Source organism: Euleptes europaea, chromosome 17, assembly GCF_029931775.1.
Source record: "Euleptes europaea isolate rEulEur1 chromosome 17, rEulEur1.hap1, whole genome shotgun sequence".
Taxonomy (NCBI): Eukaryota; Metazoa; Chordata; class Lepidosauria; order Squamata; family Sphaerodactylidae; genus Euleptes; species Euleptes europaea.
In genome coordinates, this window is record NC_079328.1 from 22,458,572 (window position 1) to 22,484,470 (window position 25,899).

The 25,899-nt window shown below is 48.6% G+C and overlaps 1 protein-coding gene across 4 annotated transcripts in view; it reads left to right on the forward strand.

Annotated features, from left to right (window-relative positions):
- The window catches only part of MTSS2 (MTSS I-BAR domain containing 2), a 79,949-nt gene extending 54,715 nt beyond the window's left edge, over positions 1-25,234 (forward strand). Inside the window, exons 7-15 of one of the 4 annotated variants that reach the window (XM_056862662.1) lie at positions 5,778-5,935; positions 8,120-8,227; positions 10,005-10,102; positions 12,337-12,463; positions 14,596-14,670; positions 15,120-15,185; positions 20,434-20,610; positions 22,327-22,492; positions 24,440-25,234. In XM_056862662.1, the coding sequence (XP_056718640.1) occupies positions 5,778-5,935; positions 8,120-8,227; positions 10,005-10,102; positions 12,337-12,463; positions 14,596-14,670; positions 15,120-15,185; positions 20,434-20,610; positions 22,327-22,492; positions 24,440-25,209 (1,745 nt within the window). In that variant the 3' untranslated portion in view covers positions 25,210-25,234. The remainder of the gene's footprint in view (positions 1-5,777; positions 5,936-8,119; positions 8,228-10,004; positions 10,103-12,336; positions 12,464-14,595; positions 14,671-15,119; positions 15,186-20,433; positions 20,611-22,326; positions 22,493-24,439) is intronic. The other 3 variants (XM_056862663.1, XM_056862664.1, XM_056862665.1) reach the window with 3 other exon arrangements.
- Positions 25,235-25,899: the final 665 nt, after the last annotated feature.

The following is a 25,899-nucleotide window of genomic DNA, read 5'->3' on the forward strand; positions in this document are numbered from 1 at the left end:
GCTTGTAAGCCAGAGTCCTCCGTGTCAGTCCAGGGAACAGATTTCAGGCACTGATTTGTTGACATAAGGATAGCCTGCATTCCTCAAGAACAAATTCCTTGCAGCGCTTCACACTGCTGAGTAACAGCAACTTCGTCACTCCCACAACGAACCCTCCAAAGCCCTAACCAGAAGTGTGAGGGGGTACATCTGGTCGTGCCTAGCGAACGGCCATGTTGTTGCATTCAGAATTTCCCCTCCCATTGCTCTGCTTTGTCCACTGCCCCTTGTAAGGCACAGAAACTGAGTTCAAGGATGGCACATCACGTTACCAGCCCTTGATGAAGGGACATAGGTTGGCCATAGCCTCACCATTCCCATAATGTTTGGCTCAGCTCTTGCAGGGCAGACGGTTGGGGCTTCCTGCTTGAGATCCTCCCCCCCTTTTTTCGGGCTGCTGCCCAGGTCTACCTAGTGAGGGACATTGGAGCTTAACAGCTCACTCTTTTTCACTTTATGCTTGGCCTATATAGAGGAGAAGAAAAAAAGGGCAAATGGGTGGGGAGCTTTACTCGGTGGATGGGATTGTGGCTTCCAGTTTGGAGTGAGACGATGACTTTCTCTACATCAACCTGTCTTTCACACATTATTCTCTCTCTTTGCCTCTTTCTCTTCTCCCCTCCTTTCCACATCCTTCCTGTAGAACTTCTTGGTAAGTCCAGCATTGCCAGCCCAGCTTTATCAAGCCTCCCTGTCCACCCTTTCATTGCCTTTTGCTTTACTTATCTGTAAATCTAGGTTGGGCTTGAAATGAAACCAAACGTCTGAGCAACAAATGTGTGTGGGGGTCCCTTCGAAGCTATAACCAAAGCCTGCAGGCTATATGGAGTTTGCACTCTGCTCTCAGCCTCAATGTTAGACGGCAGGCCAGCGTCCCTTTAAAGATCACAGTGGGCCAAACAGGAATGTGTTGAGTGCAGACAGGGAAAGGGATGGATGGATGGATGGATGGTTTTATTTGCATATAGCATATATTACAAACATATCAACAATGCCACAAGTACATAATAAAAGGAAAAATACCAGGTTAATAGAATGCTAGATTAATAATAAATATACATAATAAAACGATGCTAAATTGATGCATATGGAGCAATAATAACTAAAAATTGCAGCAGAGTCCCAATCAGCCAATGAGACCTAGCAACCATTAAAATCAACTTGAAGGGTCAGCTCTCTTAGCAACCATATTGGACCTTATTATCCTTGCTGCCAGAGCATACAGGGAGGCCCTATAAGAAACAAACCCATCAGAATCTTTTAACAAAAATACTAATTTCTCAGCACTAGGACTAGTGTTTAGGCCAGAAACCCACCCAGCAAGAAATTTAGCCCTGGGTTCCACTTGTAGAGGGCATTCAAATAAGTAGTGGTATAAGTCCTCCAGAGCAGGCGTTCAACAGATGCAAAAATGTTGATTTTTTGGAATTCGGCAATAACGCCTGGCCAATAGAGCCGTTGGCATTGTCTGAAAGTGTAGGAATGTAAAGGCTGCTCTAAGTGACTGGGGAAGTGAGAATTTCCACAGTGTTTCGGACTGCTTTCCATTCCCTCAGTAGCCTTGACAACAATCTGATCATCACATTTTGCAGGTGGGGGACTAAAACCAGGAGAGAGTGCCCTGTGTAAGGCAACCTGTTGAGTCCATCTCTGAAATTTGAGAAACAGTTGGTCAAGCTTCTTTCTTTCTAGCCTGCTGGCAAGTAAGCATAGCGTGCCTCCGCACAGGAAGACCACAGGTGGAGGAGTGGGAGATTATTCCACCCACATGAGATTATTATTGGCACTAGTCGTACCATATTTACTCAAAAGGAAGACGTTCCTGATTGTGAGATGATTCTCCACCCCCCCCTTAAAAATGTTATACTCAAAAAGACTTTTATCGTTGGACATAACTGTAACTTGTGCACAAATGTAAGATGACACACTCTTTTTAAATCACATATCTGGAGGGGATAAACCTAGTTTTGTATGTGAGTAAATACAGCAAATGCTTTAAATTTTGGATTAAAACTGCCTGTGGAGGCTCAAGATGGCCTGTTTCCCCCTCTTTCTCCAAAATTCTTGTAGTAGCATCACTCTGGTTTTTAAGAGATGCACTCAGGTGGCTCTCTGGCTGTTGGATGGAGCTGCTGCCATTCTGAAGGGCATGTTCTCTCAGCCAATTATTTCTCTTGCTTGATTATTCCGACTGGCCCTTAAAAGCTCCTAGATTTCAGTAGGGTTTCATTTCAGGCCTTATCTACACCATCACCGGTCCCCTATCCCCATCTCTTTCTGTGACTCTGCTGTACCACTCCAGAATGGCTATGGGGCAGATGCTGAGATCCACCTTCCCCATGGCTCAAGCCCCTCCTAGTGTGTTCTGAACACTGAGCTAGGGGAAGGGTCCCCCCCTTGGAATAGGGTTGGGCTCCTTTCCCTAGCCTGGGCCATTCATCTGTCACAAGGCTGCTGCTTATTTCATAGTTCCCTTTTTGAATGTTTGCTGCTTTCAAGCTGAACACCAGGATCTCAGCCTGATCTCCCCATAACCCTGGCCCCCACTGTCTCAGCTGCTTGGTTTTTTTCCTCTTGACTTTTCCATTTTTAAAAAAATCCACCGCTCTTCGAGTTCTTCACATTTCTTTCCCTTGCTGGAGATTTCACCCACCTGGCTGCTCAAGTCATCTTGCTTTTACCTCCTTTGCATGTGGCGTTACGGTGGTGGTGGTGATTGCGGTGGCAGGATGTTTGAGTGACAGCAGCACCCACCCTTGGCTTCCTGGCATGGTTGCGCCGAGTGATCCCCGGTGCTGGGATGCAGAACCCTGTATCCATCAGGCTGAGCACCGGATTGCACCCAGCACTTTCATTTCGCATTGCCTGTGAGGGGTTTGTGGTTGCTAGTATGGAGGAGTCTGAGGGGAGTCCTGGTCTTAAGGTATCCCTTGGGTTGTGTGCTTTTGCAAAAATTTTGGAGTGAATGTGAGTGTGTTGATGTGACAACATTTGTGTACATGTGTGCATACATAATTTTCATATTGCCCTTGGATTCCTGATCTTACAATGCTTAGAATACATTTCACACCCTTTGAAGCAACTGAGCCACCTAAATCTCTGCCCCATCCCTCCAGCTTCTGAACGCTGTGCTTCTTGTTCTCCAGCAAAGGGGGGGGGAGGAGCCCCCCTTGAACCAAATTCTGCACTGGGTATAACTGTAAGGGTTGCCTTTTTATTACTGTGGTATCGCAAATAGGATGGGATGTTGGAAGATGGTGGTAGAATCCAGCTATTACAGTTTTGTGGGCAATTCATGAAATGGGGGGAAAGGGATGAGGAAGAGGCCGGCTTCGGCATGGGAGCCGAGCATCCCAGCTCTTGCCTCTGGCTGGAAAATGATCTTATGCTGCATCCACGTAGGTAAACTGGACTCTTCTGGCTGAGTAACAATAAAGGGCAGGAGGATTTTTTTAAAAGACATAATGCAGAGAAAACAGTTGACCTACATATAGATCCAGGTGGAGTTTAAAGTCTGGTGCATTATGGATTTTTAAGGGCATGATTGTATAACAGGAACGTTTCTCAGTGCAGGCAATACCTCTGTAAGCACCACAAATATAAAACTGCAGACATTTCAGTGGGAACGCACATCTGTAAATGTTCAAAATAAACAATTCTAGAAGTCTTCACAGTGTTTTAAGTTAACAAGTAACTGATTTGTTGACCTCAAATACCTCTACTTAGATACCCAAAGCAGCTTCCTGGGACTTCTGGAAGGTAAAATGCATTAAAATTACTCTCTTGTGGCAGCCATCTGGATTTTTTCGCCTCATGGTTTTTCCTCATGTTTTTGGAAAGGCCACCCAGCCCACTGTATTCTGCCCACCTTTCTAAGGTATCAAAACTGCTGTCAGACTGTTACCCTGTAATTTGGTCCTAGACCTGTATTACTTTTGCCTCAATTAAAGAGAAAACAGAGGCTACAGTTGTTGTATGTCTGAGCTGCAGGCGCAGAGAAGATTTCAAGTGTGTGTCAAGGGGACTCTATGGCATTGAAGGCCCTCCGCTCCCCAAACCCTACCCTCATAGAATCATAGAGTTGGATGGGACCACCAGGGTCATCTAGTCCAGCCCCCTGCACAATGCAGGAAATTCTGAACTACCTCCCCCCCTAACACACCCAGTGACCCATACTTCATGCCCAGAAGATGGCCAAGGTGCCCTCCCTATCATGATCTGCCTAAGGTCATAGAATCAGCATTGCTGACAGATGGCCATCTAGCCTCTTCTTAAAAACCTCCAGGAAGGAGAGGGTTAGGGTTAGGGTACCACCTCCAAAGGAAGCCTGTTCCACTGAGGAACCGCTCTAACTGTTAGAAAATTCTTCCTAATGTCAAGACGGAAACTCCTCAGGCTCTGCCCCAAAAACCTTCCGCCGGTGGTGGACCTGGCAACCCTAAGGTGAACATTTGACAGCTTAGCAAAGAAAAGAAGGGAGAAAAGTCAAGTGGGGGAGAATTTCAGAAATGGATTTGGGAACCCATTAGCATTCAAGAACTACGGTAGCTCAAACTCTGAGATGGCCCCCAATGTGTGTGTGAGCAGGGAAATGTACTACACAGTTGTACTACCTTGAATTCTAGCTTATATCCCTAACTTAGCTGAGATGCATATATTCTGAGTACACCTCCACAACCACCAATATAGTGGCATTTTATAACAATCCAGGTAAAATAAATACCCTCAGCCACAATGTGACTTAAAGGGAAAAATATTCTACCTTTCCTTCTTGACATTTTTCAAATGTTCTTCTTGTGATCTATCTGGCACATTTTTAATCCCTGTTTGGATTGTGGCTGCATTCCATGTGGCAAAGGGGTCTCCCTCTATACCATTTCCCCAACCTGAAATAGCCTTCGATGGTTCAAACAGCATCTCTCGTTCCAGGTTGGGAAAGTGGTCCTGGGGGATGGCCACAGCCCCTTCTTTTCATATCTGATGTGGCCCCAATCCAAATAGAGCGTGGGAATTGAGGAGAACCTGCAACTCACGTCTGACTGTTAGGTGGGGGTGGTGATCCCAGACCCAACTTGTGTACTCTTTCATGTGTGAATCAGGCAGGGAATAAGTGTGTGAAAGGCAACATTGACTTCTCAACATGTCAAGTAAAGAAGAAAGTTTGAAGTCACTAGAACTTTCAATGCAGAGTGAGATTTGTGTGCCTTGTGAACAAAGTGTTGTGCTTTCTTTTTGAGGGGGGGAATCTTGAACCCTTTTACATCCTGTTGTGATATGGCTGGCTTCAAGCACATTTTAATGTAACAGTCTCCACCCACCCCAAGGAGTAACGGTCCCTGCACTTTTGTGAGGCTGCCACAGTGTTTCTGTGACAGAAATCCATTCCTCAGATTTCCTGAGAGAGGAAGTCGTACCTCAGGTTAGTCATGCTGGCCTTCCTTCTGTGATGACCGTTCTTGGTTTCTCCATTCGTTTCAGATCTCAGAAGACCCAAATGACGCTAGGGAAAGAGAATAGAAATCTAGGAAGGCATTTTTGCCTTTTAGGCTGGGGCATTTCCTTCCCATTCCCACCCCACTTTTGTGAAGACATCTTTATTCTCTCCACTGCTGTCCGTGGTCTACAGTATCCGTGTCCATTCCAAGGAAGACCTCCCAGAGATGGGCACTTTTAGGACAGGTCTTGGGGCTGGTGGGTGAAGAGGGGGTGATGTCTCTTTGTCGACCTTGCTCTTGCAGGGAAGGGGGACCTGCAGCCGCAGCTGGACAATGCACTCCAGGACGTCAGCGATATGTATCTCCTCTTGGAAGAGACAGAAAAACAGGCCGTCCGCAAGGCCCTCATTGAGGAGCGTGGCCGATTCTGCACCTTCATCGCTTACTTGCAACCTGTGGTGGTATGTGGCTGCCTCCAAACTAAGCTGTGCTTTTTATTATTATTATTATTATTAGCCCCTTTTCCTTCCTTTCTGGTGGCACTGCACTACTTACCTTTGCATGCATAAAATCAAAGATATCAGGGCAAACGGTGATGTTGGTTAATTGGTAAACTTGAATCCCGAAGTCTTATCAGCTGCAATTTCAAAGGTAGGTTACCACCAGTAGATCGACTGTTTAAAATATTATAGTATAGCTTCCAGAATAATCAGTATATGTTAAGAAACTAAGAAATTGTCTGAACAAAAAATAAATCAACAAAATGTCAGAATGAACGGGAACATTTTCATCGGTTGCCTAAAACCAGAAAGACTAGGCTCTAAGTCAGCAGTTCTAGGAAGGGGGTTCCAGAGAGAGGTCCCACTGTGGAGAAGCCCCTCGCCTCTTTAGTAGCTACCCACTGTACTTTCAAGAGAGGGAGCACTCGAAGGAGAGACTTTGCCAAAGATCTGAACTAGGGAAGTGGTCCTGTAAATAGACCCAAACCTTTTTAGGGCTTTAAATCTTGCTCTGGTGTAGCTCTTTTTAATGCAGACAAGATACATTAGCCATGGTTTGTGCTGGTCAGCAGACTCACTACTGCATTTTGCTCTGCTTCTGAGCTTCAGTTGGGGAAAGTAAGCATGCATGTGTTGAGGTATTTACATAATTATTCCTGCGCCCAGAAAGCAGCGTTGCTTTGGGACACAATGTTAATTTTGCATGCAGTGTGGCCTGTTCATTATGTTGCCAGAGCGTCCGCTACTGAATTGGCAGAGGGCTCAGCTACTTGGGAACAAGGGAAATCGCAGCTGTCAGATCCAGATAAGGGATAGAAGAACCCCAGAAGCCAGCTCAGCCAGTTCCAGGCTTCAGAGTATTCAGTCTCATTCATTCCCCATATCCAGGCCTCCCAAAGATAGCCTGAGTCGGATTTTTTGGGCTGCTTTGGGTAAATTTAAATTTACTAATTAAGCTGAGCAGCATAACATAAGCACATTAAATGATCAAGAGCTGATCGCGTTAAATGTTAGTTATTTAAGTGTCATGCTGTTGTATTGTATAGTGGTTTATCTGGACTGAAGACTGCCCCCCCCCCAGTTTCTGATTAGCTTAGAAACGTTCATCGCACATCACACATCCCTGCATGCCAGCTGCTCCCCTTTACAACAGTGTCTACGCTTTGGGCAGCTGATAGGAGAGCAGAAAGGAAGGTCTGGCTTGTAGGAATATCGCCCAATGTGAGCATGCTAAGCTAAGCTAAGAGTCCTCTTTCCAAGATAGTGACGTTGCTGAGTCAGGTGTCTCCTAGAGTTTCAGCATCCCTGGCAGTTGCCTAGTTTACTTGTGTAGTTGGGTTGGCCCTGGTTGCTTGTTGCGTTTCATCCCCTTACAGTCCTTTTTTTAAAAAAAAATATTTTTTAATTTTTAAAAAACTATATACTACAAACTGAACATGCAATACATAACACTATCACATACACAACATAACACATCAGAACATCTTGCAATTCAATGCAGTATATCAAGACATATTTTGCCGGGGTGCGCTTAATACATATAAGTTCATTATAAGTTCTATATACAATATAATATAAAAGTCTAAAAAACTATTATTGCTAACTGCTTCTTTATCATAACAATCCAATCATGTTGACTCATATATTATTCTATCTAAACATTTTCATCACCATTATAATGCATATTAAATTAAAACTTATAACTAACTTTTGTAGTACAGCTGCTCTGAGCCCAGTCTCGGCCAGGAAGAGCGGGGCATTAAATTGAAATAGTAAATACATAAATAAATAAAATCTTAAAACTAACAGATTTTCTTACTGTTTATGCAAACTTTACATGGCATGTAAATAATACAGTTTCCCCTTTTTCTTTTCTTTTTTTGAAGTTTTTGCTGCATCTTTTATTTACTAGATTTGTCAACTTTACCATCACTGCGTATTCTGCTAATTTATCCCTCCAATCTTCGGTGTCTGGGCACAGACAGTCCTGATGGCTGTTTCCCCCAAGCAAGAGGGGAGAGCAGGAATGAGCCTGATACCCCACATCAGCAGGCCTTTGTGATTCAAGGGTGTCTTCAATAAAAACAAATGTTACCTTTTCCCAGTGGGAAGCAAATACCTGTTTCTCTCCTTGGTCTTTTACAGAATGGAGAGATCACTATGCTGGGAGAGATCACCCACCTGCAGGGCATTATTGATGATCTGGTGGTGTTGACCGCAGAGCCTAACAAATTGCCCCCAGCCAGTGAACAGGTAAGAATGCACGGGGGCGGGGGGCAATAGAAAGGAGTGTTTGGAGGGGCCAGAATGACCATTTAGTCCAGTGCTTCCCAGGCAGCCAAAGCACAGTATTTTCTGAACTGAAATTCGAAGTGCATCTCCAGGTTTACGGCTGAAGCGTGCAGAAACACATGCGTTCCAAGGAATCTACCCACCATATTTCAGAATGGGAATGAAGAACAGTTGGTTTTTATATCCCGCCTTTCTGTACCTTTAAGGAGAATTAAACCAGTTTACAATCGCCTTCTGCAGTGGTCTGAATGGACCAGTGGCTTGAATGGGAGGGCAACGTGGCTTCATTCATCCTTCCCTGCATCGTTGTCATCAGAGGTTGCCGTCCTTATTTACCAGGTTGGTGTAGTAGTTAAAAGTGGTGGTTTGGAGCAGTGGACTCTAATTTGGAGAACCAGGTTTGATTCCCCACTCCTCCACATGAGCGGCAGAGGCTAATCTGGTGAACTGGATTGGTTTCCCCACTCCTACACATGAAGCCAGCTGGGTGACCTTGGGCGAGTAACAGCTCTGTTAGAGCTTTCTCAGCCACACCCACCTCACAGGGTGTCTGTTGTGGGGAGGGGAAGGGAAGGGAAGGTGATTGTAAGCCAGTTTGATTCCTCCCTAAGTGGTAGAGAAAGTTGACATATAAAAACCAACTCTTCTTCCTTCTGGGTGGCTCTGGGTGCCTGAAGGACAACACAGAGTGATGTCGGGTTTGTGAGTGATTCAGAGTGGAAATGTAAGGAGAGCAGGATTAAGATTACCCCCTTCCTTGCACGTGCAGCTTTCCTTACTAGTAATGGCTCCAGAGGGCCACTGTTTGCCCCGCTGGGAGATATTACATGTGGCCATCAAGAGGTGTAAGCTTACACAGTGGGGCAAATAGTGGATCCCTGGGCCATTTTAGGTCAGGAAAGCAGTGCATGGGAGAGGACTTAAGCCTGCTCTTCCTGTGCACCGTGGTCCTGACCCCAGTCAGGCCCCACATGGACCTGGGAATTAAGCTATGAGCCCAGAGCTCCAGGAGTGGTTCTGATCAGCTGGCCCGGTAACTTCCCTGTGGGTGGCACAATAACTGTATATGTGAAAGGGCCCTCGGCCTCTCTCATTACTGCAAGGCTGAATGAGCCAAGATTGGCCAATCTTTTTTTTCCGGCCTTGGAAAGTGATCTGCAGAGTATATATGCACAGCTGGTGTTAGATTGGGATCAAGGAGACCCAGGTTCGAATCCCCACTCTGCCCTGGAAGCATGCTGGGTGCGGTTGGGGCAGTCGCACACTCTCAGCCTAACCTACTTCGCAGGGTTGTTGTGAGAATAAAATAGAGGAGAGGAGAACAATGTGAGTTACTTTGGGTCCCCATTGGGGAGAAAGGCAGGGTAAAAATGAAGCAGATTTTTTTTAGAGCCAGCGTGGTGTAGTGGTTAAGAGCGGTGGTTTGGAGCGGTGGAGTCTGATCTGGAGAACCGGGTTTGATTCCCCACTCCTCCACATGAGCTGCAGAGGCTAATCTGGTGAACTAGATTTGTTTCCCCACTCCTACACACGAAGCCAGCTGGGTGACCTTGGGCTAGTCACAGCTCTCTCCCACCTACCTCACAGGGTGTCTGTTGTGGGGAGGGGAAGGCAAGGCGATTGTAAGCTGATTTGATTCTGCCTTAAGTGGTAGAGAAAGTCGTCATATAAAAACCAACTCTTCTTCTTTTTTTCTTCTTAAAAATGAAATAAATTTGCCACGTGGAATCTTTTTCAGGTGATCAAAGATCTGAAGGGCTCCGATTACAGTTGGTCTTACCAGACTCCACCGTCGTCTCCTAGCAGCTCCGGGTCCCGCAAGTCTAGCATGTGCAGGTAGGTTTGATACAACTGGCAGGAACTTGATATGACTTGCAGTTCAAAAGGAACGCAGAATGGAAACCATACTGAGATGAGAGCCTCCAGAGGTTTTCTGGGTGTTTGAGGATGCTTTCTGTAGCCCTGTGGTGACAAGCCATAATCTCATCCTGAGGGAGCTCTCTTCAGTTGCCTCTCTGAGGTGAAAAGGCCATCTCCTGGCTGAGTTACCACGTGATGAGAGCTTCCTGCCTGACCAACTGTGCCTTGATTCAAACATCACAGTGGTGGGGTGCGAGATCCTACCTGTGTAACTTTGCCATGCACCCAGTGTCTCCTTAAAACTGGGCCATGTTGGCGAGCCAGTGAAATGTCCACCTGAGCAACTGATCTCTAGCATGTGGATGCTGCATGCTTAACGGAGGAAGGCCCAGTTTAAATGAGTCACAGAGCATGTGTGGCTTCTGAGGGAGTTGGGAATGTTTAGTCTGGAGAAGAGGAGGTTGCGGGGGGGACGACATGATTGCTCTCTCTAAGTATTTGAAGGGCTGTCACTTAAAGGAGGGCAGGGAGCTGTTCCTGTTGGCAGCAGAGGATAGGACTCGCAATAATGGGTTTAAATTGCGGGCAGAAAGGTACCGGCTGGATATTAGGAAAGAAAACTTTACAGTAAGAGTTGTTTGACAGTGGAATCAGCTACCTAGGGAGGTAGTGAGCTCCCCCTCAGTGGCAGTCTTTAAGCAGAGGCTGTACAAACACTTGTCAGGGATGCTCTAGGCCAAGGGTGTCAAACTCAATTATTACAAGGGCCGGATATGACATGTCACTTGGTCGGGCCAGGTCATGCCTCGCCGGTCCAGATTTAGAGTGGGCTGGTGGCTGCCTTGGCGGGCTCGCTAACCGGATAAGAGTTCTCAAGGGGCCGGATCCGTCCCTCGGGCCTTATGTTTGACACCCCTGCTCTAGGCTGATCCTGCATTGAGCAGGGGGTTGGACTGGATGGCCTATATGGCCCCTTCCAACTCTGTGATTCTATGATTCTGAGTCCTTCCTTCCCAACAGCATCTCCTTTTGATTGGGCCTGCTGTGTGACGGTGGGAGTCATGTGGTCTGGGAGGGAAAAAGCCAAACTTGGGCTGAGGGTTCTCTTGGGTTCAGGATTGCAGCTCAGTGTCCCACGGAACTGTTTGCAAGAGGTGCCAAAACTTGAAGCGACTCCTTGGAAACCCTTTTACACTGGGTGTGCATTTATTCTGGCCAGTGTTTGGCAGAGGAGGTGGTGTGAGGTTTATGAATCATTTGATGTAGGCTGCCTGCTGTGGAACGGGACTGAAGTAAAGGTCAAACGCTTCGTAATCACTGCTGTCGTTAAATGTATGTAGATTCTCAGCTGAGTTAGAACTATAAGCAGTCGGGATGGCGTTACAAGCCCTGAAGACTGGGCAGCCTTGAAACTGGATGGGCACAGAGGTGTGCCCACCCCTCCCCTCCTCCCTTCCTGGCTGTCTTGCCCCCTTTTCTTCCTCCCATACACAGAAGTATATGGTGGATCTTTGTTTTAAGGGGGTGGAGAGCCAGCGTGGTGTAGTGGTCAAGAGCAGTGGACTCTGTTCTGGAGAACCGGGTTTGATTCCCCACTCCTCCACATGAGCAGTGGACACTAATCTGATGAACCAGGTTGGTTTCCCCACTCCTACACATAAAGCCAGCTGGGTGACCTTGGGCTAGTCACAGCTCTCTTAGAGCTCTCTCAGCCCCACCTACCTCAGAGGGGAGGGGAAGGGAAGGTGATTGTAAGCCGGTCTGATTCTTCCTTAAGTGATAGAGAAAGTTGGGCAAAGCAAATCACAAAAGGTGGTAAAGCTGAATAGAGCTGAATGCGCGTATTTTAATTTCTTAATTTTTGTATTCTTTTAATTATTCTGGTTTTTCTGGTAGAGAAAGTTGGCATATGAAAATCAACACTCCTTCCTTCCTTCCTTCCTTCCTTCCTTCCTTCCTTCCTTCCTTCCTTCCTTCCTTCCTTCCTTCCTTCCTTCCTTCCTTCCTTCCTTCCTTCCTTCCTTCCTTATCTCGTGCACTTCTCCCCGTACACTTTGGTCCTTCCTGCTGGTCTGCTGTCACCTATGATTCCTCCCTGTCATCTCCTCCTGCCACCCTTTTAGGGTGGTGCTAATAGCGCAGCAGGCACACACACCCTGACCCAGTTCTCAAACAAAATACTCACCAAATTCCATCTGTCTCTACCACAGCCTGGCACAGCCTGTGAACGCCAACACCCGCCTGTCCAGTGTCTCATCACATGACTCCGGCTTCATTTCCCAGGATGCCATGTTCTCCAAACCACCTTCGCCGATGCCCTCGGACATCACCAGTCAGGTAAATTCCCTGGGAAGGCAGCTTAAAGGAACAGGACGTGCAAACCAGAGGAAACCTGCCCTTCCCTGTCAACCCTGAGTCTGTGATTCCTCTGCTGCTGCCACACACACACCCCCAAACCAGTGTCCAAAGACAAGCTTTCAGAGGATCAGCGGTAGGGCAAATGACATATAATGTAAGCAGCCTGCACACATCCATTTAATAGCACCCCCATTGTTTAGGATGAATGCACAGAGTTGATGGGCATGGAGGCTGGCCATGTGGAATGCTGCACCTTTTCTTGGTTCTGCAGGGTTTGTGTTGAAATGTGTTGGGTGGTCTCACATCTGCCTGAGGTGTCTGCTTTTGGGAGAAGGGATTTATATCCCAAAGAGGCCATGTTGCTGCCTGGGGGCCCCACTAGGACCCAGACCCATGTGGCTTGGATCAAAGATGGATTTTTTTGGAGGGGGAAGAGTTCCTTTTTATGCAAGTCTTCTATTTTGGAAACAGATGCATTAGTAGGGGTAAAAGAAGGAATAGAGGGGGAGGGAAGTGAGGCAGAAGATACTGTGAAGGAACCAGGTGGACCATAAAAACATAAGAAAAGCCGTGCAGGATTAGACCAAGGCCCATCAAATCCAGCAGTCTGTTCACACAGTGGCCAACCAGGTGCCTCTAGGAAGCCCACAAACAAGATGAATGCAGCAGCATCCTGCCTGTGTTCCACAGCACCTAATATAATAGGCATGCTCCTCTGAACCAGGTTGGTTTCCCCACTCACATGAAGCCTGCTGGGTGGCCTTGGGTTAGTCACAGTTTTCTTAGCCTCACCTACCTCACAAGGTATCTGTTGAGGGGAGAGAAAGAGAAGGAGATTGCAAGCTAGTTGGAGACTCCTTAAAAGGTAGAGAAAATTGGCATATAAAAACCAACTCTTCTTTTTCTTCCCCATTTTATCCTCACAACTTCCCTGTGAGGTAGGTTAGGCTGAGAAAGTGGAAGTGGCCCAAAGTCATCTCGCCAGCTTCATGGCAGGGTGGGGATCTGAAAGCCAGATCCCATTTTAACACTTCAGCCATTGTGCCATGCTGCTTGTTCCCTGACTTGGTTAGTTGTGTTCTGTTGATTCCCACGGTTTTATTTTAAGCTCATCACACCTCTTAGCTGGGAGAAAAGTGCTTCAAGCAATACGCTTCTGGGGAGCGGTCAGGGCTTAGATTCCCTTGCCCGGACACCATTTTCCAGGTAGAAAAAAAGGCTTTCAGACATGCCCATTTCAGACATGAATGGGGTAGAAAAACGTGACCCCTTCTCACACACAGCTTGCTGGGAAGATAGCGGAAGTGAGGGGCATCAGGTAGCAGGAACTTCTGCTCAGCCTGAGTGAAACGGATTTGGAGCTGTTGAGGCTCCCAGCCACAGCCCTCCTTGTCTAGTTGCCAAATCTAACTTTTCTGGAATGCTCAAAGCGCAGGCTCCTTGGTTAACAGGCGTCTCTCTCAAGACTTCTAACTCCCCCCCCCTCACAGACTTGTGCAGGAGAAGTTCCCTGTGGTTTGTATCCAAGACTTGAAAAGCACATATATATTAAATTGCTTTGAGCAGTGTCTGTCTTTTTTTTTAATGTGGTTTGGAAATATTTCAGCTTATGAAATATCTATGTAAATGATTAATAAGAATGAAGCAATGTAAAATACCTTATTGAGGCACTGGCTGACTTGGTGGCTGGTTACGGAGGGCAGGGGGAGTCCAGATGTTGGCTTGTACGTGCGAAGAAGGTATGCACGGTGGGTTTGCCACACCTGCGTTGCCTTGTTGGTTCTTCCCGGAGGGGGTCTTGGCCACTGAACCTCTGTAGCTCCGTTTCCTCCTGTCCTAGGTTCCTTGTGAGTGTTCCCTGTCCTCCTCCTTCCAGGGGGTCTGGAAATGCATGCTGTTGGTTTTTGGCGAGTGCACGTATGGCTCCTCCGCTGTTTGTACTGCCTTCCAGCTGCTGCAGGAGTGTGGAAAACAGCCGCCCCCCTGCTTGAGGAGGATTTCTCTCTCTCTGTCTCTCTGCCTGCTGCTTGTGGCCCACAGCTGCATAACCAAGTCTCTTCTCTTTTCCTCCTCTGCATTTGCTCCTGCTGATCGGACTTTGGGCATGGCAGAAGTCTTCCAGCTCCGCTTCGTCCGAGGCCTCAGAAACCTGCCAGTCTGTTAGTGAATGCAACTCCCCGACCTCGGTTAGTGCTAGCACAACTGCAGGGGTGCGGTCAGGTGGGGGAAAGGTGAAGCTTGAACTAGCAACCTCCTCCCCCCTTCCTCTTCCATCCCACCTCGTGCCCAGGATTCTGGGACACCCTTTCCAGTGCTCCACCAGGCTTTCGCATGCCACGGATCCCGTGGGAAACAGACCTACATTAACTTCGTCCTCCTCCTCCTCCATTTTCACTCCTGATCTGCTCCCACCTCTTGTTGGCTGGCTTTGTGCTTTGTGTTTTTGTTTTGTTATCTTAATTATCTTCTGGCTTGATGATCGGGTGTGATTCTGGCTTCTTGTGCGGCTCTTCCCACCGGGCTGCCACAAACCACCCCCTTCCCCCCCATGCAGGTTGAGTGCACAACATCGGTGTGCAGACGGATCGCTTTGGGCTGTGGGTTGTCTTCACCATGGTTTCTTACTGTGTTTCAGTGGAAACCGCTGAATGTAGCTCATGGGGCCAGGACTGAAGGAAGCTCCCGAAGAAGCCTCAGCCTGGTGTGTATAGGGTTGCCAGGTCCCTCTTCGTCACCGGTGGGAGGCTTTTGGGGGCGGAGCCTGAGGAGGGCAGGGTTTGGGGAGGGGAGGGACTTCAATGCCATGGAGTCCAATTGCCAAAGCGGCCATTTTCTCCAGGTGAACTGATCTCTGTCGGCTGGGGATCAGTTGTAAAAGCAAAAGATCTCCAGCTAGTACCTGGAGGTTGGCAACCCTAGGTGTGTATCTTATGGTGGGCCCACCCCGAGACCCTCCAAAGCTATCTCCTCCATGGCTAGAGCAGGAGCCGCCCACTGCCTTTCTCAACTCCCATGGGTTTTGGCACAGTGTCGCTCCAGTTTGCCTTCTGTCAGTCTAAGGCGCACTGACCTCCAACATGATGCGCATCAGTGTGTTTGCTGGTGCCCACTTGCTTTCCCCCCCAAAGCAGAGAACCAAGCCCGGTTTTCCTCCACATTCACTGGAGCGGGAGGTGCTTCAGAAGAGCTCAGAAGGCTTTTACCTTTTTGTCTGCCAGGAGCGCCCACCCATTCAGAAACGGCTGCCTCCATTGTCAGGGAAAGCTTGCCTTGGAAGCTCCTGAACCACCCCTTGTTTTGTGATTGGGCCTTCGGCCCCTGTGAAAGCCTCCGTGTGATCAGTCTGGCCCGCCTAGGGTAGCCAGGTCCCTCTTCACCACCGGCAGGAGGTTTTTGGGGCGGAGCCTGAGGAGGTCGGGGTTTGGGGAGGGACTTCAATGCCATAGAGTCCAATTGCCCAAGCGGCCATTTTCTCCAGGGGAACTGATCTCTATCGGCTGGAGATTGGTTGTAATAGCAGATCTCCAGCTAGTACCTGGAGGTTAGGAAAACAGTACAGGGGCAACAGTCATGTACAAAAAGGTGCAATTTATATAAGCTACTGAAGTGAAAACATGTACAATACTGTACTCAACAAGGTAACCACGCAACGAACTAACAATCAATATGTACAATATATATAGCAAGGAGCCACAATGATTTTCCAAGAGTCTCAGCAGAGTAACAGTAGCAATACAGTTTCTGTGTACAAAATTTCATAAGAAGCCACAATCTTCCATAGGATACGGCCGTTTCAGATTCACAATGATATGGAATCCTTCTTCAGTCCTTCAAATATTCAGGTTGATTTATGCTTGCCCTACGTGGGATGGTATCAAGTTTGTGTTTGACAGCACACTTTTTGGAAGCAATATTTGAAGGACTGAAGAAGGATTCCATATCATTGTGAATCTGAAACGGCCGTATCCTATGGAAGATTGTGGCTCCTTATGAAATTTTGTACACAGAAACTGTTCCTGTGGAAGATTGTGGCTTTTTATGAAATTGTACACAGAAACTGTATTGCTACTGTTACTCTGCTGAGACTCTTGGAAAATCATTGTGGCTCCTTGCTATATATATTGTACCTATTGATTGTTAGTTTGTTGCGTGGTTACCTTGTTGAGTACAATATTGTACATGTTTTCACTTCAGTAGCTTATATAAATTGCACCTTTTTGTACATGACTGTTGCCCCTGTACTGTTTTCCTAACCTAATTGGTATTCGTATAGAGGTGCCTTTTTCTTCCCCGATACCTGGAGGTTGGCAACCCTGGGCCCACCCCACGGCAGCCATTTTGTTGTGGTGCCCACTGTGTGTTCTCAGAGTTATAGAAGCGCCCTCAGGCTCAACAAGGCTTGGGGACCCCCAGTCTATGGATTCCCCTTCCCCTGGAAGAGACAAAAGAGGTGGCGTCCCTGCTGGCAGTGCTCAGCGCAGTTTGTACAGATAAGGATAGCCAACCTCAGAGGCTCTCCATTGATGCACAAAGCCTCTGATCCATGCTGCTCGCCAGATTTCTTTGTGGTACCCAAAGGACAGTACATTTCTCTTCCTCCCTTGCCAAGAATAATAATGAAGAACTGGGTGGGTGCCTCAGAAATTTCTCTGTGGGTGCCTCAGAAATCTCTGAGGCACCCACGCAAGTCTTCATTATCAAGAAATACCACCGTCTGTCTTAATGCTGTATCTCTATTTGAGCCAGAGGCTGGTGGTTCTTGGCCCCCATGTCTGTAGGCCGTACTCTGGAGTCTTTCCCCCCCCAGTGTGAAGGCTCAGCTCTAGAACAGTGAGGATCCTTTTGTGCACCCACAGAGTGCCTTTCCCTCTGGGCTGTGCCAGTGGAGAAGGGCTCCCCAATGTGAATTTTAGTCAGCCTTCAGCCTGTGCTGTGGTACTTCTAGAAATTAATCTCTAAGGAGAAGCATGCTGGGAAAGAAGCGGTTCTTTCTCTGTGAGAACAAATGGAAGATAAAAATGTAGGGTTTGTTCAGTTGTTCATAAACCAGATATTGCTACTGGATTACATCTACATTTGAAAGCGCCACATTAGAGCCTGGAGCTCCTGACCATGGCCATGTGCTGTCTCCCACCCCAGCAGGACTCCAGAGCCAGTGTGGTGTAGTGGTTAGGAGCGGTGGACTGTAATCTGGAGAACCAGGTTTGATTCCCCACTCCTCCACATGAGCTGCAGACTTTTATCTGGTGAACTGGGTTGGTTTCCCCACTCCTGCACATGAGGCCTGCTGGGTGACCTTGGGCCAGTCACCGTCCTTTCTGAACTCTCTCAGCTCCACCTACCTCACAAGGTGTCTGTTGTGAGGAGAGGAAGGGAAGTTAATTGTAAGCCGGTTTGATACCCCTTAAAAAGATAGAGAAAATCGGGGTATAAAAACCAACTCGTCTTCTTCTCAGTACTGAGCTACCAGTAGCCACACCCTGTAAGGGATCGCTGGCTCACCGTTTCCCCTCCACTCAGGCACTTATACCCAACATACATGGCCTACAGATGCCATTTGTCTGGAGATGGAGTGCTTGGCCTATTGCCTGGGTCTTCCTTTGCACCAGCAGGTCTTCAGTGCTTCCTCTTCTCCTAGCTGTTGCTGAGTACCTACTTCCAACTAGTTCTGTGGGAGGAAAGTCCCCTCCATCAGCAAAGGGCCACTATAGGATAGTGAGACCAGCCAAAAAGTCACATATCCAGGGATTTTCAAGGCCCCACTGCTCATTGCGAGCAATGGAGCGAAAGCCAAAATGCAGTAGATTCAGCTGTATCCTGAGATTTTTTTCTTGTGACTTACTTAAAACCACTAGTAAGGCTTCTGATCATCAGGATAGACCAGTGATGGCGAATCTTTTAGAGACCGAGTGCCCAAACTGCAACCCAAAACCCACTTATTAATCGTAAAGTGCCAGCACGGCAATTTAACCTGAATACTGAGGTTTTAGTTTAGAAAAAACAACTCATACGTTAACATCTTATGCTCACAAGCATAAAATGATCCAAACAAAGTAAGGAAAGCAATCCCAAGTTCTTTCATTGATTTAAAATTATTTGGCAGAGAATTCCACACTTTAAGGATTTCATTTTCTGAACTAACTGTACTATCCTTTGTCATCCATAAAATTAAATCATGGCAATGACTGACAAACACCATTTTCCCCATCTGCATTCTCAAAACTCTGCAGGGGGGCTTATTGTTGACTTGTGCATCTGAGTGGCAAGTCCAAGGCAAAACCTCCCATTCACAAATGGACAACAACCCCCCCAAAGCAGTTTTGAGAATCTGGATGTGGGAAATATGCATCTGAGTGGCAAGTCCAAGGCAAAACCTCTCTTTCACAAATAGACAACAAACACCCCCCCCCATGCAGTTTTGAGAATCTGGATGGGGTAAATGTGCATCTCAGTGGCAAGTCCAAGGCAAAACCTCTCTTTCACAAATAGACAACAACCCCCCCCATGCAGTTTTGAGAATCTGGATGGGGTAAATGTGCATCTCAGTGGCAAGTCCAAGCGAAAGAGCCGCCCGCCGCAAGCCTCCCGCCGCCCCGCTCCGCCTCAGCAGCAGCGCTGCAGCCCCACCCAGGCGCCGCTCTGGACCCGCTGCCGCCACCGGCAGCTCATGCTCGGTCCTGAGGGCTGCCCTGCCGGCCGCACTGCTACGCCCGCCGAGTCGCCCCCGCCCCTCGACAAAGTTGGCTGCGGCGTGGCGGAAACGTGCGCCGAGGCCGCGAGGAGGGGCGGAGGAGGGGGCCGGGCAGCCAAGGGGGCGGAGGAGAGGGCGGGGGCGACTCGGTGGGCGTAGCGGTGCGGCCGGCAGGGCAGCCCTCGGGGCCGAGCATGAGCGGGCTGCGGCGGGTCTGGAGCGGCGCCTGGGTGGGGCGGCGGTGCTGCTGCTGCTGCTAAGGCAGAGCGGGGCAACGGAGGCAGATGGCGTTGAGGCCGCAAGGAGGGGGCGGGGGCGGGCGGGGGACGGGCGGGGGTGGCCGGCGGCTCCACGCGTGCCCATAGAAAGGGCTCGGCGTGCTGCTTGTGGCACGCGTGCCATAGGTTCGCCAACACGGGGATAGACACACATAGGCACATTCTGCTAGACGTTTGGACAGGGAACAGGATGCAGCTCCACCACCAAGCCCCCTGCCATTCCCCACGGTCTCCAGCCCTTGTCCTTTTCCCTTTAAGTACGGACAAGATCCCACCTCCTGAACACCACAAGCTGTGCTCACACACTTGCTTGTGCCTAGGACCACAGTTGTAGTAGAGCCACCTGGAAACCCAGAGCCTCACTGCATAGGCCCATCTACCCAGCTGCAGCAGTGCCAGTTAGCCACGAGGCTCAGGAGAGAGGCTTGGGACGTGTTTCCCGAGCAGCGTTGTACGGGTAACGGTGTCTTTTGCTCTGCTTTGCACAAATGAGCCAACTGATTAGATTTGCAAAACGAAGAAATGGGCGTTCTTGCAGGTCAGGTTGAGGCGGAGTCCTCCGTGCCGGTACTGGAGGGTGCAAACTGTTGAGGGTTAGAACCAGAACTGATTGCCAGCTGCTTTGGGCATTTGGCGAGGCAACTTGTAGGTTTTCTAAGCACTGCCTTCCTTTTGAATCTTTCTGTATCTGTGGAGAAAGCTGTTTTTTGTTTGTTTGTTTTTTGGGTGCTGGAGGCAAATCAGAACGCTCGTAGTAGCCAGCCCAACAAAGCAAAATGGTTTCCAGGCCATTTTGTGATTATCACCTTGACCTTCTGCTCCTTCTGCCATTTTGCCACCACCCCCCACCCCCATCTCCCTCCTCCCGGTTGCATCTCCTGTCACCGCCCTTTTCCATACTCACTGTTACTTGCTTATATTGGGTCTTGCTCTGGGGCCTCAGCAGTGCAATTATATCAAGCTCCTCTTGGGTTTTGCAGGATTGGTCTAAAGCCACCCTCTACGAGCAGCCAGTGGCGAATACGCTGCAGCGAAGGAAAGACCGCGTCGAGCACCTCCGGGAGGCAGAGATGGGCTCTGCCACCCTGGTATATCCAGGCATCAGCTTGGAGGAAGGGTCGAGGCCACGGATGTCCCCAGCCTCCATCGCTGCCAGGGTACGGCCGGGTACAGTTTGGCGAAGGAGAGGGCCGTGAACAGCAGTTAATTTTAGGGCACAGGCAGGTTTGTCGGGGTCGAGGCAAAAGCCCTGTGGGTGCTACTGTCTAAATGCAGGTTTGGGGGATGTAAAGGCCAATTCCAGCACTTTGAATTGGGCCTGGAAACAGATAGGCATCCTGTACGGTTGATACAATATGGGTGGAATATGCCCACTGCAGAGACCTCAGATAAGACCTTTACGACTGTACTTTGCTCCATTCGGAGTTTCTGGGCATTTATGGAAGGGCCAGTACACATAAAGCGTGTGTGGCTGTCTTCGACGAGAGCCAGGGCCTTTTTGGCCCTGGCACCGCCCTGGTGGAATGCTCTCCCTGGTGATAATCAGGGCCCTGCAGGACCTTAAAGAGTTCTGCAGGGCCTGCAAGACAGAGCTATTCTGCCAGGCCTATGGCTGAGGGCAGCCGCAAATATCATCTGCTGGCCTCCCTATTATCCCCCCTATATAACAGATTATTAATGTCAACGGAAGGGTAACCTGCTGCAACACGAGTAGTGGTTAGGCACCATCTGTAATTTTGTATTTTTAAGCTTTTAAGTTTTAGTTGGGATTTTATTGTTTTAAATTTAGATTTTTGTGGTTAAATTTATTACTGATGTATTAATGCTTTTGTATGATGTTACCCGCCCTGAGACTGCTTTGGCCAGGGCGCGCGGGCTATAAATCACTAAATAAATAAAAGAAAGTGTTTTCCTGTCATCCTGTCTGAATTTTCCCAAGACATGTGCGATTGTAGACGGAGCTGCCTTCTCCAGGAACAGGCTCAGCTTTTTATGTTGCGTTTCTGACCACCTCCGCAACCCTTTTTCAGACAGCAGCATTGGATACAGACAGTCCCCCCGCCAGACATGAAACCTGGCCTTCCAAAAAAAGTGGTACACCTAATCCCAGATTAGTTCTACCATCAAATGACCATATTTCAGTTTTTTGACCCACATTCAGCTCTTTTCTGCAACCAGATGCCCATTATGGATCTCCATGACCGTCCTGGAATTAAGATGGAAAGGGGTCAGAGTTACAGGCCATCAACATACTGATGGCCCCATGCTCCAGATCTCTAGATAACCTCTCCCAGAGGTTTTGTGTAGATGGTGAATACCATCTGGGACAAAAAGGAATCCTGCTGTACCACATTGGCCAAAAGATTGGGGGTAGTCTTCCACCACTGCCTTCTTGACCCTTTCCATTAGGAAAGATGGAACCACTGGAAACCTGTGTGCCCCTGCTCCCATCCCAGCTAGATTGTCCAGAAGGATACCATGGTTGCTGGTACTGAAAGGTGCTGGGAATCCCAGGAGAACCAGCAGCTTGACAGTCTCTGCAGCCGACTCTGCAGAAATCTCACTTGTCTTAAGTGTTGGCTGCAGAATCCGTTGAGCTCTTGTGCGGTTGGTCCTACACCACACCCCACATTCAGGGGTCTGCGAAAATTGGCACAGGACATGGAAAAATCATATGATGATAAAACGGAGGAAAGGAGCTGCTCTGAGTCCCCTTTGGGGAGAAAGGCGGAGTATAAATGAAGTAAAAAAATACATGTGGCACGTTAGCTGCTGCTGTTTGGGCTTGAAATCCTCCAGGATGATGACGGGGCGCGCTTTCCTCTGAGCCAGACCCAGCCGTTCATGAGCCCCTTCTGTTCTTGCACCCCCAGCATGGTGAGGAGGTGTCCCCGGCGGCCAGTGACTTGGCGATGGTGCTAACCCGCGGCTTGAGCCTTGAGCACCAGAAGAGCAGCCGGGACTCCCTGCAGTACTCGAGTGGCTACAGCACACAGACGACCACGCCCTCCTGTTCTGAGGACACCATTCCCTCGCAAGGTACCCTTCCCTCATGGATATAGTGGCAGAAGGAATGGAGTGTAATGTGGGCAAGGACTTGGTGGCATTCCAGAGGGGGGAGCTGTTGAGGGCACAGGGACAATGTGTGGAAGGGGGTGGCACAGAATGCCTGGCATCAGCAGAAAGCAAATCAGTGCTTAGAAGCTTTTCCAGTGAAGAAGAAAGGGGTTTCAGGGTGGAGGATAAAATCCATGATGGATCGGAAAACACGGTTGTGCTGTGCTTTTCCCGGCAAGGCTCTATCTTGCAGCCATAAGCCATAAAATACAGTGACAGGATCAATGTGAGAACTAACAAAATGCATATTGCAGAGAACTTGCCCTATTATGAGTTGCTGCAGAGAGAAGATATCCATAAATATTGCTAATCAATAAAAAGGTTTTAAAAAAAAAAGCTGCCTATTTCAGTAATAATCACAGCACTGGAAATAGGGAGTGCTCAGCCAAAATAAAATGCAGTAAAGTTCAAATGTTTTATTATTTATTTAGTACATTTTTATTACCCCCTCCCAAGGAGCTGAGGGCAATGTAAGCCATTCTCCCATTTATTCTCACAACAACCCTATGAGGTAGATGAGGCTGAGAGTAAGTGACTGGCCCAAGGTCACCCAGCGAGCTTCCATGGCAGTGAGGATTCAAACTTGGGTCTCCCAGATCATAGTCCAGCATCCTAACTACTACACCACCCGGGCTGACTTTAATGCATGCAGATTGGCACAATCCACCAGGCATCTCAATTGCCCAAGATCCTGTCTCTGCTCCTGCACATTTCAGTGGTATTTGCGCAGTGAAGTTCCTGCCAGAATGTCAACATGGTTTTCTGAAAAAAGCACACCATCGTCCTGTGGAATTCTTCATCTCTGGCTCAGGGTGTTGCTCTCCCTACATTTCATTAGATTAAAACATTTAGTTCTTATTTTGTTTCTTTCTTTCTTTGTTTTGTTTTAAATGTCTTCTGTGTATATTTCATTGGCTGGCCTCTTGCGGAGAGGGTAGAAATAAATCCCTGAAAATCTGCATCCTTTCCCCTCCCCCTTTTCTACATGCAAGAGAAGAGAGGGTCTGTCGCTTTACTTAACTGAATGGAATGGTTTATTGATGTACAGTGTAGGTACAGATGAATGAAATGATTAAACAAACGAAAAGATTAGCTCTGGCACTTCCAGCATTCTGCCTTCACTTCCAGCCTTCCCAGTTAGAAGCTAAGACAAGTTCTGAGCTGCCTGGCTCAAAATTCACTTAGTAGGACTCCAGGAAGAAGAGCGGAACCGAGCAAGGAGGGGGCCATGGCTTAGTGGTAGAGTCTCTGCTTTGCATGCAGAAGGTCCCACATTCATTCCCCAGATTCTCCAGGTAAAAGGCACAAGTAGTAAGTGATACAGAAGACCTGGGGAAGGGCCATGGCTCAGTGGTAGAGCATCTGCTTGGCACGCAGAAGGTCCCAGGTTCATTTCCCCGGCATCTCCAGTTAAAGGGACTAGGCAAGAGGTGATGTGAAAGACCTTTCTCTGCCTGAGACCCTGGAGAACCGCTGCCGGTCTGAGCAGACAATACTGACTTGGACGGACCAGGGGTCTGGTTCAGTATAAGGCAGCTTCATGTGTTCATGTGCTCATGACCCTGTATAGCTGCTGCAGGTCAGAAGAGACAATACCAACCTGCAGTGTTTATTTGAAGAGTGTGTGACTGCATGGTGTGTCGATATATCTTGCAGGGGCCTGTGGGATGATTGGTGGGTCATCTGGCGCATCTTTATCTGTGCCAGCTTTGCATGGCCAATCCCAAGTGTGAATAAATATTTATTGGTACAGTCAATCAGACCTGTAAAAACTATACAACAGTAGACCTCACATGAACAGTATAAAAAAGCGTTTAAAAAATGAGACATATCCCAAGTGTGTTGAAGCTCTGCGTTTTCCTCCCTTAGGTTCAGATTATGACTGCTATTCAGTCAACGGCGATGTCGAAGGCGAGAGCCAGACCGATTTCGACAAATCCTCGACCATCCCGCGTAACAGCAACATTGCCCAGAACTACCGCCGCATGATTCAGACCAAGCGGCCCGCTTCTACGGCTGGCCTGCCCACTGGCACTGCCCTGCCGTCAGGTACCACTCCAGGCGTGGCCACCATCCGTCGCACCCCTTCAACTAAGCCCACGGTACGCCGAACCCTCTCCAACGCTGGTCCCATCCCCATCAGACCCCCCATTGTCCCCGTCAAGACCCCCACAGTGCCTGACTCCCCCGGCTACACTGGCCCCACCCGGGTGGGCAGTGAGGAGTGTGTGTTCTATGCCGACGACGCCTCGGCCAATGCCATGGACTTCTCCAAAGCCTCGCCCAAGAGGCTGAGCCTGCCCAACACGGCCTGGGGCAGCAACGTCATGGAGATCTCGGTGTATGCAGGGGCCGGGCAGCATCTCTCCACAGAGGAGGAAGACCAGCAGCTGGCAGCCAACCGCCACAGCCTGGTGGAAAAGATCGGTGAGCTGGTGGCCAGTGCGCATGCGCTCGGGGAGGGCCAGTTCCCCTTTCCAACAGCGTTGTCTACCCTTGGCCCCGGGGAGGAGACGCCTGTCCCTCCCCCAGCGGCCTCCAGCGACCCCCCTGCCGAAGACATGTTAGTAGCCATCCGCCGTGGGGTGCGGCTTCGCAGGACCATCACCAATGACAGGTCAGCACCGCGAATTTTGTGATGGTCTCTTTCCAGCTGCCAGTCTTCTGCCCTGCACAGAGTCGGGACTGAACCAGGAACCACCACCACGACAAAAAAAGATAGAAGAGAATTAACAAAACCGCAAAAAAGGCAAAGCCACTTTACGGACATAGCGTCAAAGGCTAGGTTTAAATGGAGTCTAAAACGGAAAAAAAAAAAAAAACCTTCGCTAACACACTCGGAAGGGGACCGCCTGGCACTGAACTAGTTTTGGAGCCTATTTTATATGTTGTTTTTCAACGGCCGCCCGCCCAGGTTTCCTTTCCCCTCGACCCAGTTCTGCACCTTCTTCCTGGCTTATAAAAATCAGTTTCTGCCAGCACTACCCAGAGGCAATCCGTGTTGTTATGTGTTTGTCGGGGAGGAGTGAAAACCTGGACTGGATTTGGCAACTGTCAGGCATATATTACCCATGCAGCCATAGTGCAAGGCAGGGGCCATCTCCTACAAAAAGCGCTCTTGTCTCCTCTGAACAGATGCACCATTAAGTCCTTGTGCTGAATCCTTCCCTCCACCGTCGTCTTTTCTGTGTTTCTGTCATCTGTTTTTTGTATCCTCTGGTTCAAAAAAAAAAAAAAAAAGACTTCCTAGGTGGTTACATCAACACGAACGATCCCAGAGAATTCGGCCCTGTTCAAAGATGGCTCCCCACAGCACAGCTGGACTTCGG